Genomic DNA, 11,871 nt, shown 5'->3' on the forward strand with positions numbered 1-11,871 from the left:
TTGGGAAGGGGACGTACTTTCCCCGCAGTGATGTATCCTGGATCTTTTGTTTGCAGGGAGGTGGGGGGAGCGGTGAGGGTAGGAAGTATAAGATGAGCGTGGCAGTCGGGAAAGACTCGGGCTTGCAGTTTTAGACTCCCAGTTAACGTGGGTCTTAGGATCCTTGGTGGGAGGTTTGTCAGGATTAATCTCTTCCTCCGGCTTCAACCAGGTCTTGGAAGAAAGCTTTGAGAGATTCGAATCACTGTTTTGGTTCAAAGGTGCTTTGATCGCTTGCACCATGGCTCATGCCCTTCCTCGCAGCCCTAATAATACAGAGGTCATATGCCTTCGTGCTCTCTCTCTCCTAGAGACTCACTGCAGGCTTGGAGCCCATGGTGGAAGAGGTTGACTAACCGTTGGCTTGTCTGTTTCTCCTTCCGTGATTAGCTGCATTCTTTGGAGACTGAGGGTATGCATTGCAGCAGCTCCAAGAGGGGAGTCGCCCTAGCTCCAGTGCCTCGAGGTCCTGATGCCTGTCAGATGATAACCAGAGCCCAGCTCGGCCAGGATCTCCCACAGAGAACCGTGCTAGGGGTGCTAACTGAGAATGGGCAGTACAGGAGGACCTGTTGCCAGGTAATGACAGAGCTGCTGTGGAGGCTGGTCGTTGAGGAGGGCTATCATGTCACCGTTGGAGGGGGGTTTCTTTTGGAGATTTACCTATAAATACCCTTGAGTATTCCAGCCTTGGAATCTGGACTATAGGGACACTGGTTTTGTTAAAGACCACTTTGGTCCCTTTTCCTGCTAGAAATAGTGAATAATTTTCTTTATTATTTTTTCCAATAGCAAGGAAATAGGTCTAGGAATTGTCTCAGTTAAGTATATGTAAAGCTATTTAAGTGCTGGGCTAAGAGGAAGTATTAATGTACCAAAATAAACTATGGAACTAGGGTTCCTCCAGATCAGAGTGGTGTTCAGACTGATCTTGACTGTGCCTGAGGCAAACCTGAATAATCTTTGCTGTGTTCATTGGAGATGATGTTAGAATCCAGACTGGATAAGGCTAGACTAAATCACTTCCAAAAGTATGCTTTGAAAGTAGAAATCTCCCCAGGACTGAACAAAGGCAGTTGGGCAAATTGATCATGGGCCATTAGATATTAGTTGCTTATGCTTAACTGATCATAGGTACCTCCCCAAACAGATTGGAAACAAATCAGCCACTTAAAAATGCAAACGAGGGGTTTGGATCCTTAAGAATGAATTTTGGGATAGAAAAAACTTCCCTGAGTCTGTTATTAGACAAGCCTATCATAACGATGCCTTAAGTTTATATTTCACATCTGTAGTGGAATGATGCTGGCAGTAGTATAGTGAAGTAGGTAGGCCAGGAATTCTTACCATTTAATAGGTGAGAAAATTTTAGAGGTTTAGGAAAGGTATATATATATATATATAAATACACACACCACACACTGTAGAGGCCAGATTAGAAGCCCTTCATCCACTGACCACCTATGCCTTTTGGTGGCATCTGATTAGTGGGGGAAAAATACCCAAAGTGCTCTGTTCAAAGTTTTGGGAAAAAACTTAAATGAAAGAGGTTTTAACAAACAATATGCTTAGCAATATTTACTTTTTTAAACTGAAAGACTGAAACCTGGTTCTTACAAATCGTCAGTTCTGCCTGTGCTGCCCAGGCTCTCTTGAAATTCATAACGATTAGTTAACCTCTTATGTTGCCTAGCACTACTTCTGCATTTCCTTGCTCTATTCCTCTACAACCTCCTCAGAAATCTGCTTTCTAGATTTCTTTTTAATCTTCCCAAACCTAATCTACCTCCATTCTTACTCTCATAACTTTGTTAACCTATTTTCATAAAAATATAGAAGCAACCAGGAGAGAATTTCCACATGTACCCACATGTCATATACTCTGCCATCCCCATCTTGCTACAGGACTTATGTGTCCCTGCTGTTATGCAAGGTGAACCCCCCCCCCACCTGTGCAGAACACCTTATGCCTTCTTGCCTCTTCAAGGATGTCATTTCCGGCAACTCTCCTTTTTCTCCTCAGTCTTGCGTACTAAGTCAAACTCATAAGCATGCAAATGTATTTTTTTTCCATCTTAAAAACCTTTCAACTACAAAGCTCTTTGCAGTGACTGTCCATTTTATAGCAATAATTCGAGAGTTTACCTGTCCCGGTTGACTGTAAGCTCCATCAGGATGAGGATTGGGATGTCAGGTTCACTACTGTATTCTCAGTGCTTACAACAGTGTCTGGCCAGGGTAGCCTGCAAGTATTTGTTGAATGAATACTCTCTAATTCTTCTCTTGGTCTCAGGCCTTTCCTTACTTGACTGATCCAGCAGCATTTGACACAGTTGATTATTCCTTGAAATAATTTCTTCTCACTCAGCCTGGAGAACACCACTCTCTCCTGGTTGTCCACCAACCTCATTGGACATTCCACCTCAATATCTAAAAGAGTGCTCTAGGGCATGGTATTTGATCTGAATCTGCACTCACTCCCTTAGCAAACTCTCAAGGCTCTCGGCATTAAATATCATCTGTCTGTTGATGACTCATACTTTTATCTCTGGTCTGGACCTCTTAGCTATATTACAGGCACCCATATTCGGCAGCCTACTTAACATCTCCCCTTGGACCTTACAATAGGCATCTCAAATTTGTGCAAAACTGAACACTAACCCTGGCCCCAAACAGCTGTTCCCAAAGTCTTCCTCATCTTAGTAAATGGAATATGCATCCTATTATTCAGCCCAAAAACCTTTGTCATCTTTGACTCTTTTTCTCTCACCCCACATCTGATTTGCTATTGGCTCTATTTTTTAAAATGTCTAGAATCTCTTCACTTCTCAGACTTTACTACTACTATACTAGTTCAAATCGCTATTGTGTCTCACCGTGAATTTGCAAGTTTCATAACTGGTCATCTTACTTGCTCAGTACATATACACAGCCAGGGTGATCATATTAAAACATAAATCGGGGGCGCCTGGGTGGCTCAGTCATTAAGCGTCTGCCTTCAGCTCAGGGCATGATCCTGGTGTTCTGGGATGGAGCCCCACATCAGGCTCCTCCCCTGGGAGCCTGCTTCTCCCTTTCCTACTCCCCTTGCTTGTGTTCCCTCTCTCACGGGCTGTCTCTCTCTCTCTCTGTCAAATAAATAAATAAAAATCTATAAATAAATAAATAAATAAATAAATAAATAAATAAATCGGATCAGACCACTCCTCCATGGCTGCTCCAATGGCTTCCCACCTCTGAGTAATAGACAGGCTTAAATGGTCTATGGTAAAGCCTACCTGATCTGGCTTCTCTTTTCTTTCTGACTTTGTGACCTATACCCCTCTCTTTCTCATTCTGTCCTCTCTGCTCCTTGCTTGTCTCTAAGACACGCTTGAACATCAGGGCATTTACCCATGCCATTCCCTCTGCTCAGAATGCTCTTACCCCCGCATCTGTATGACTTACTCCCTTACCTCATTTCGCATCTTTGCTCACGTCTATCCACTTCATTAAGGCCCTCCCTGGCCATTCTGTTTAAAATGGCAAGGACTTTCTTTTCCTTGTGTTATTCTCCTCCAAAGCACTGAACACACCATCTGACGTAACATGTCTTGTCTTACTTGTCTTCCCCAGCACCCCGAGCTAGAATGTGAACTCCATGAAGGCAACCCTTCTTGAATGTTTTGTTCATGGCTAAATTCTGAGCACCTAGAACAGTGTCTGGTGTATAATAGATGCTCAGTAAATATTTAATGAATATACGTCTCAATCCCTGTACATATATCTTTGAAGTAAAAGTCAAACTTGGTAGTGACTTGGAATCATGGTTCTAGTAACGTGTGATTTTGGTTCTTTATATATTCCCTGTTACTTTTTTTTTTTTTCTAGTGTTACCATAAAGAATTTTTTCTTGGGGCGCCTGCGTGGCTCAGTTGGTTAGGAGTCTGCCTTTGGCTCGGGTAATGATCCCAGGGTCCTGGGACTGAGCTCCGCATTGGGCTCCCTGCTCAGCGGGGAGACTGCTTCTCCCCCTCCTCCCTGCTCATGCTCTGGCTCACTCTCTCCCTCTCTCAAATAAATAAATAAAATCTTAAAAAAATTTTTTTTTCTTACTAGACAGAAGTCAAATATTTAACTGGCTAGATAGAAGGGAAAACACATACTAACTTGAAAGTAGCTTCAAAAGTAAACAACAAGATTAATTATTAACAGTCAAATATTACTATAGTAGCCAGACCTAACATTTGCATAAATATAACTCAGACTCATAATCTTTGCCCACCTGCCCTGGTTCAGCTGACCGTCAAGCTGTCTGCCATGACTCACCTTAATGTGCTTATTCACGGAGGGGGTTGCACATAGTTGTTCCCACTGCTAATGCTATAGGAATAAATAGAAGGGAGAAGAGATTGAGAGGTAGATTTCCTCAAGGGTAATTACATTATGTCATACAAGAGATGCTACGGCTTTGTAAGAGCAGTTAGTAGTCTGAGTTTCTAAAACGATCATGTTTCTAAATATCTGGGTATAAAATGGGAATTTTATAAAGGCGCTTACTGACTAAAAGCTATTTAAGGAGGAAGACTATAGGAACTCAGTGACTGTGTGTCAAGAGCTTTGCTGGGTACTTATAAAATCCTGTAAGGCTAGAAGTATGAAAGCCAATTAACAATCTCCCCTCCTCCCCCTGCCATACCTATTTCATTTTGGAGGAAAGCTATGGTTTCTCTTTTTTCTATAATCTTGAGTTCCCTTTGGTAAATATGTGAGAAAGATGACAAATTATAGGTAGCTCTTTTCCCAAATGTCAGATGTAGAGAAAGATAAGGGAGAAGTCATACTTCAGAAGCTTCATTTTCTGAAATTAAATTGCAGACCTAGATGTTTCAATTTAAGCCTGTTCTCATCTTCCCAGCCTGCTGGTTTGAGTCACAGAGGCTTATATCACCTATACAGTCTTTGGGGTGGCCTCTAACAAAAAACTTAACCCTCTTCTAGGGGATCACAACAATCAGGTGTTTCTCTGGATCAGAAAATGTCTTCCCTCCAGCCGGAAAGAAGGTGCTCTCTGACTGCATGGTCCAGGTGCCAGCCAAGCAAGGATTTGACATCTACATGGATGAGCCTGATCAGGGGGACAGAGACAGCTGCACAGGGAAAGAGGGGATGGCATTTGAGGATGTGTATGAGGTAGACACCAGCACACTCAAGTCAGACCTTCACTTCCTGCTGGATTTTAACACAGGTAATCTGACTCACCTGTGGCTGACAATACCCTATACCCATAATCGCCTGCAGCATTCAATAGCATGTAACTAGCAGGAGAAAACCATGAAGTAATGACTTATTTTCACAACTGCCTGTGGAGGGTTAGTGGATGGAATGAATTTTTAAATTGAATGTCTTACCTGATAACGTTGAACCCCCGCAGTTTCTCCAATGGTGGTAGATTCATCTCTCCATTCCCAGTCTGAAGATGCATCAGATTTTGGTACAGATGTGATAAACGTGACTGAATATGCTGAAGAAATTCATCAGTACCTTAGAGAAGCTGAAGTGAGTTTTCCCAAATTCTATTTCAAATTCTAGCACTCAAAACACTTAATACTAAGATAGTTATAAACTCTTGGCCAAAACCACTAGTGAATAGCATTCTTATGACATCTAAACATAGGAATATCTATGAAAAATAATAGTTATGGGATGCCTGGGTGGCTCAGTCAGTTGGGCATCCAACTCTTGATTTCGGCTCAGGTCATGATCTCAGGGTCCTGGGATCGAGCCCCGCATCAGGCTCCTCACTCAGCGGGGAATCTGCTGGGGACTCTCTCTTTTGCAATCTCTCTCAAATAAATAAATAAATCTCAAAAAAAAAATAATAGTTGTGAGGAAAGGAGCAATTACTCGGACTATTTCTCCATGACTCAAAGGGTTTATACCTTAAGTATAGGAATAACCCATACTGCTATTTTCTCCTGCCTCCTTTATTTGTTATTTGTTACCTGATTGTATTACAGAACCAGAATTTCGTACTTTCTTCCACATAGTAAAGATGTACTTGGCTCTTGATCAGTTTCTTCCTAACCTTTGCTCACGAGATTCTTTTTTAAATAGCAACTGTACTGTGAAGTGATCTTTCTGATATAGCAACTATTTAAGTAACAGAACTCTTTTCCCAAACAGATAAGACACAGGCCCAAAGCACACTACATGAGGAAGCAACCAGACATCACGGAAGGCATGCGAATGATTCTGGTGGACTGGCTTGTTGAGGTCGGTGAAGAGTATAAGCTTCGAGCAGAGACTCTCTACCTGGCTGTCAACTTCCTGGACAGGTTTCTTTCATGCATGTCTGTTCTGAGAGGGAAACTGCAGCTTGTAGGAACAGCAGCTATTCTTCTAGCTTCGTAAGTGTTCTTTCAGCTTAAATAATGTCAAACTGCAGGCTGTCAAAACACTCGGTTTTCTTTCCCATTTATTGAAGAAATGCAGTGCTCAATAATTAAAGCTTATTCATGCCTCCCTTGATAAAATATCATCATTTTTGCAGTATTTACTGAGAAACTGAATCTTAACACATGTTCACTCTTCATTTCAGATGTTTAAGATTTATAGCAACAAGTTCAATATCATGACTGAGACAGCCATCAGCTCAAATTCAAAATCCAATTAACTATTTTGTAGTGTGGTCTTTTGACTGCATTCTAATACAAAAAGATTTTGGTTATGTAAAAGATTTTGGTTATACAAAAGCCATCTTCACGATCTAGGAAATGTCCTGTAATAACACAGTTTATTTGGTTACAGTGAACAGATTATCACTCTGTACAAAAAAGAGCTGGCTTAGGCCTGAAATTCAGTGACCTGTTGGTGGATGGCAGTTTCTTCAGTTCTTCTTATCTCAGACATTCTAGTCATTAATGCCTAGAAACTTGCCAACTACAGAAAGTGGAAACAGAAGCAAAAGCAAAAAAGTTGGTAACAATGAAATTATATCATTATCTTACTCTTGGATCCATAGCATCATTTGCTAATTCAATAGAGATTTCTGAACAAGATCTTTTTATTTGTATTATTTATTTATTTTGAACATGATCTTTCTAAAGATCTAAGATCTAAGGAGTTGTTGTTTTATGATTGTGTTCAATATAACATTCTTTTCCACAAGATGAATGGGGTCAATAGAATTAAGGTGAATTTATCTGTGTGTCTGTCATTCAGAATCTTTCAGCATATCAGAGGCCAAAACCTAACCTAAAATTCAGTTGGAAATTGTTTCTGTTACTACTGCTAGCAGTAAGTACAACATATCCTTATAATACTCATGGTCTTGGTCTGGCACCAAGCTCCTAATATTTTCAAGGCCAGTAGCATTTAGTGATATTTAAGTGGATATGTGGATACGAAGTAAAGAAGTCTGCAAGGGCATGCAAAAGGCTGGTTGTGATAGCACAGGAAGGAGCGCTACACGTTCCAAGCTTTACTTCCAAAAACTCTTTACGTTTCATAGGAAATATGAAGAAATATATCCACCCGAAGTAGACGAGTTTGTCTACATAACTGATGATACTTACACAAAACGCCAACTGCTAAGAATGGAACACTTGCTCCTGAAAGTTCTGGCGTTTGATCTCACAGTGCCAACCACCAACCAGTTTCTCCTTCAGTACTTAAGGAGACAAGGAGTGTGCGTCAGAACTGAGAATCTGGCCAAGGTATGCCACATGACTTCTGGGAACTTGGGAGCCAAGGAGATAAAAAGTAGCCTTTCCCGATCATCCTTCCATTTTTCCTTCCTTTTCAGTTCCTTGTCTTGGGTCCAGAAAAACTTTTTAGCAGTGGAAGAGAGCTAATTTTAGGATCATGATTTCTGGTTATGAGACAATACTATTGCTCATGTTTGGTAGGCATGGGTTGTCTATCACCCAACTTTTAAAAGAAATTTAAGTTTGGAAATTGTTCCCTTGTCAAATACAGACCCCATGCAGGCAACACCTCTTCTTAGTTTACAGAATGGGAACAGAGTAAATGCAGTTTGATTTGGCTCCAGTCTTACTCTAACATATTAAGTAATAAAGCCTTATTTGGTCATCTGGGGTTATAGTACTTTAGTTGAAGGCACCGAAGTATTGGTTTGGAAAACTTGGTGTCCAGCCACTGTGATCTCGTATATCTGGTATGTATATGCTACTCAAAGAGTAATAAAGATGTATGTATAAATTTCCCAGTGTGTTTCTTCTAATCTCACAGGTACTGTTCTAGCCTCTGAACTACGTGCATTTGCCTGACAAATTAATAGTTTCAATGTGGTCATAGTTTTGCCATTGGCCAAAGACTCTAATCCCACTCCAGTGGTCAGAACAATGCTACTTTACGTGACTAGCATACACCTGTACTACTAGTATAAGACAAGAAAAGTAACCTCTCATATATACTGTGCAGGTGGACCAAATCCTTGTATATTACTGCAGCATAAATGTTATTCCGGTTATGGACAGGCATAGCAATTATTAACCCAGTGAATAATTTTGAGCATCTGTTTCTGTCTGCTCAGGATGAACAATAATAAGACAATTTCTTCCCTTGACATTTTTAGGTTGACTTGTAACCTTAGTCAAATTTCTAATTCCACTGGGATTTTCTCTCTTGTGCTTAGTATGTAGCAGAACTGAGTCTACTTGAAGCTGACCCATTCTTGAAATATCTTCCTTCATTGATAGCTGCAGCAGCTTATTGCCTGGCAAACTATACTGTGAACAGGCACTTCTGGGTAAGATTCTAACTACTTCTTCCTAGATGAAATGCCAGGCTCATCTAAGAATCTGTTCAGTAACTCTCAAGGCTTAGAATTGGCGGGCTTCTTATGAGGGGAAGTTAGTTTGACAAGGAACTGGTTGTCTTGCCAGCAGATGACAACACACCACTGACTCTTGCAGGTCAGCCTTTATGGCTTTGACTCAATGGCTTTGAGTAGAGATTGCAGAAAGTCAAGGAGCAGGCCTGGAAACCTCAATGCCCACCTCACGAGAGGAGTGCTTTTGCGGTGCAAGCATAGAACACTTCAGGCAAACGTTGCTGACTTTTGTCCTCTGTGTGTAAAACAACCTGGATCCAGTTAGGATGGTCAGAAGGTTGCGTCAAGTTTTCAGGGAAACAGGGCAGTTAGTGCTGCCTCTTGGTCCAAGAAGCAAGATTGGAAATGGGCCCCTCGATTTGGTTCTGGAGGCTCACTTTTATGCTAAAAGAAGTGGTTTACCTACTTTTATTTTCTAGAGTACTTATTTATTATTCTGCATTCACTTTCATATATAAGGTGTAAATAGGGTGTTTGGGTAAATAGAGGCTCTTTAGGGACCAGTAGAAATCCTGCTCATGAGGGAATCGGTAAAAGTAACCTGCCTCCAAACTGAGCATTATAAATATACAATATGAGCAAATGGAGAACTCCGGCTGTTCTTCCTAATATTTTATTTCTAAAGTCACTGAAGGAGGATTACAGTTTCTTTTGAGATGAATGTGAATACTTCCTAAGTAATTAATTTCCTTTATTTCCAGTTTTTATCTTCAGCTTTCTGATATAAAGTTATATGATGCAGTTTTTTTCTTTTGTCTTGATTAGCCAGAAACCCTTGCTGCATTTACAGGCTATTCATTAAATGAAATTGTGCCTTGCCTGAGTGAGCTACATAAAGCATGCCTTGATATACCCCATCGACCTCAACAAGCAATTAGGGAGAAGTATAAGGCTTCAAAGTAAGTTTGTGAAATTTTCTTATCTAGGCTTACTAATTTAAAGCTTTAATAGGTTATAGTCATGTCAGAACTAAAAATAGAACAAATCGGAAATCTTGTGCTAGGCTTGCATGTTAAATCAGGAGAATCAGTGTAGAGAGGCCTAGATTTATAATTTGTCAGCTTGGAGTACATACAGTCAGAAAGCTTTCTCTCTTTCTGTTGAAACGCCTGGAAAGTTCCATGGCCTAGAATTTTACAAAACTGACGTCCTTTGGGTCTCATTTCAGGTACATGCACGTGTCTCTGATGGAACCACCTGCGGTTCTCCCTCTGCAATAAGTTTCCTATGCAAGCACTTTCAGAACTTCACCTCTGGATCAGCTGAACTCATCTTAACTTTTATAGGTTTCTGCAGGTTGGGTCAACTAGTGTTGCTACAAGATAGATGCCATATTTTTAAAAATGTAAATGTAGTTAGTTCCTCTTAGACTTTAGTAGCCTGTAATATCATCTAACATTTTCTAAAGAATAAACAACTTGCCTTGTGACCATGTGTTAGACTTATTTACTAATTAGGATGGCCCATATGCTCGCCTGGAATTTTAGTGGGGAGCATTATAAATGCCATCTCTATTTCAATAGTTCTCCAAAGTTGGTTTCATAAATCTGGCATGCTATTAGGATTAAGTGTTTTGAGGAATTCAGAGATTTTTCTTGTTTGGTGAGTGGCCCCCCTGAGACTTTTTCCTTCCTATCGCTTTACTCTTCACACAGCTCTCCATAAATTGGCAAAGGAAGGAACTCTAAGCTTAGACTCACTGGTGCAGGGATATAAACAGGCCCTTGGCAGCATAACAGGCATGCTGTGTGTTTGCCACAACATTGCCCCCTCCTCAGGAGGCAGTGGGAGAGGGCAATTCTGGCCAAGACTTTCGTGGTAGAAGTGCTGTGTTTGTCCCTTTCGGGCCTTAAAGATTTGAGGGACCTGGCCGGGGACGCTTCCTCTCATTCTCTGCCAGTTAACATGGGCCAACCACCTCCCTGGGAAACATGGCTGTCTCAAACTGCAGTTTGGATCCTGACAAAGTAACAATTTCTTTTACTAGCAATATTCTTGTTTTGGAATGTTTTACTTCAGCTGGAAGGGACCTGAGAAATAGTCCTTCATTATGAATTATTTTGCAAAGGAGGATTTTGCTGCTAACCTGAATCCAAAATGTAACCTTGACTTTAGGTCACAAAACCACTCTACAAAATCACAAAACCAGGACATAGAGGGCTGAACCTATAATTCTTATGTTCTTTGCTGCCAGCGATTTGTACATACTTATTCCCAACCCCCAACACACCCATCCACCAATTGCAAAGACCTGGTCCTCAGCTTTGACTTGCTTGTCTTATTTTGTGTCCCTGAAATACTTTATTAAGAACTAGAATGTAATTGTTGCCTATGGACCTCCCAGCCAGCTTGAGACAGAATAGCAGCCTTCATTGTCTCTTCCCTTTCATCCCACTCTTTTTCTTCCTGGAATCTGGTGTTGAATCACACATGGTTTTTATACTTCATAAGAATGTATCCATAAACATTAATGCTTGCTGTTAAAATTTAATGGTTGTTGACTATCTTGTATATCCTTTGTGGTATGTGTTTTAGGCAGCACTGCATTTCAAGATTATCTGTATTAAGTTGAATCCTCGTTATTTATATTATTGTGGAATGTTAAATGAATATACCCTGATTTATTTGTTCTCTTGATGTTCTCACATCTTTCTCCCTGCCCCTCCCCTTGTACTACTTGCCAGCCAGTGTAGGAAGCTGGTTGGGACAGGGCTGTGGATGTGGGCTGTGGATGTGGGAGTGCCCCACCTGTCTGCCTCTGTGGTTTCTTTGGTCTGTGGCTTCAGGCAGATTCAGGTCTTCCCAAGGAACTCATACATGACCACAAATTTAGGGGCCCTTGATGAAGTGGGCCATGAGAAAGGACGATGGGGAGCAGTATTTGCCACCCATTATCAGGAACCCAAGAAAGAGGTTAAATACACCCAAGCTAGTGTTGTTTCCGTCACCCCAGTAAGCTTTCACCACCAGAGAGTTAAAACATCTAGACCTGATTT

General features: G+C 41.0%; 1 protein-coding gene across 1 annotated transcript; it reads left to right on the forward strand.

Annotated features, from left to right (window-relative positions):
- Positions 1–444: 444 nt before the first annotated feature.
- Positions 445–10,095, forward strand: CCNA1 (cyclin A1). Its single transcript, XM_008692235.2, has 8 exons — positions 445–618; positions 5,020–5,266; positions 5,453–5,577; positions 6,205–6,428; positions 7,532–7,736; positions 8,678–8,791; positions 9,641–9,774; positions 10,044–10,095. Exons 1-8 carry the CDS (start codon positions 454–456, stop codon positions 10,093–10,095), a joined length of 1,266 nt encoding a protein of 421 aa, XP_008690457.2. The 5' UTR covers positions 445–453.
- The last annotated feature ends 1,776 nt before the right edge of the window (positions 10,096–11,871 follow it).

The sequence above is a fragment of the Ursus maritimus genome, unplaced genomic scaffold, assembly GCF_017311325.1.
Source record: "Ursus maritimus isolate PB19 unplaced genomic scaffold, ASM1731132v1 scaffold_10, whole genome shotgun sequence".
Classification (NCBI taxonomy): domain Eukaryota; kingdom Metazoa; phylum Chordata; class Mammalia; order Carnivora; family Ursidae; genus Ursus; species Ursus maritimus.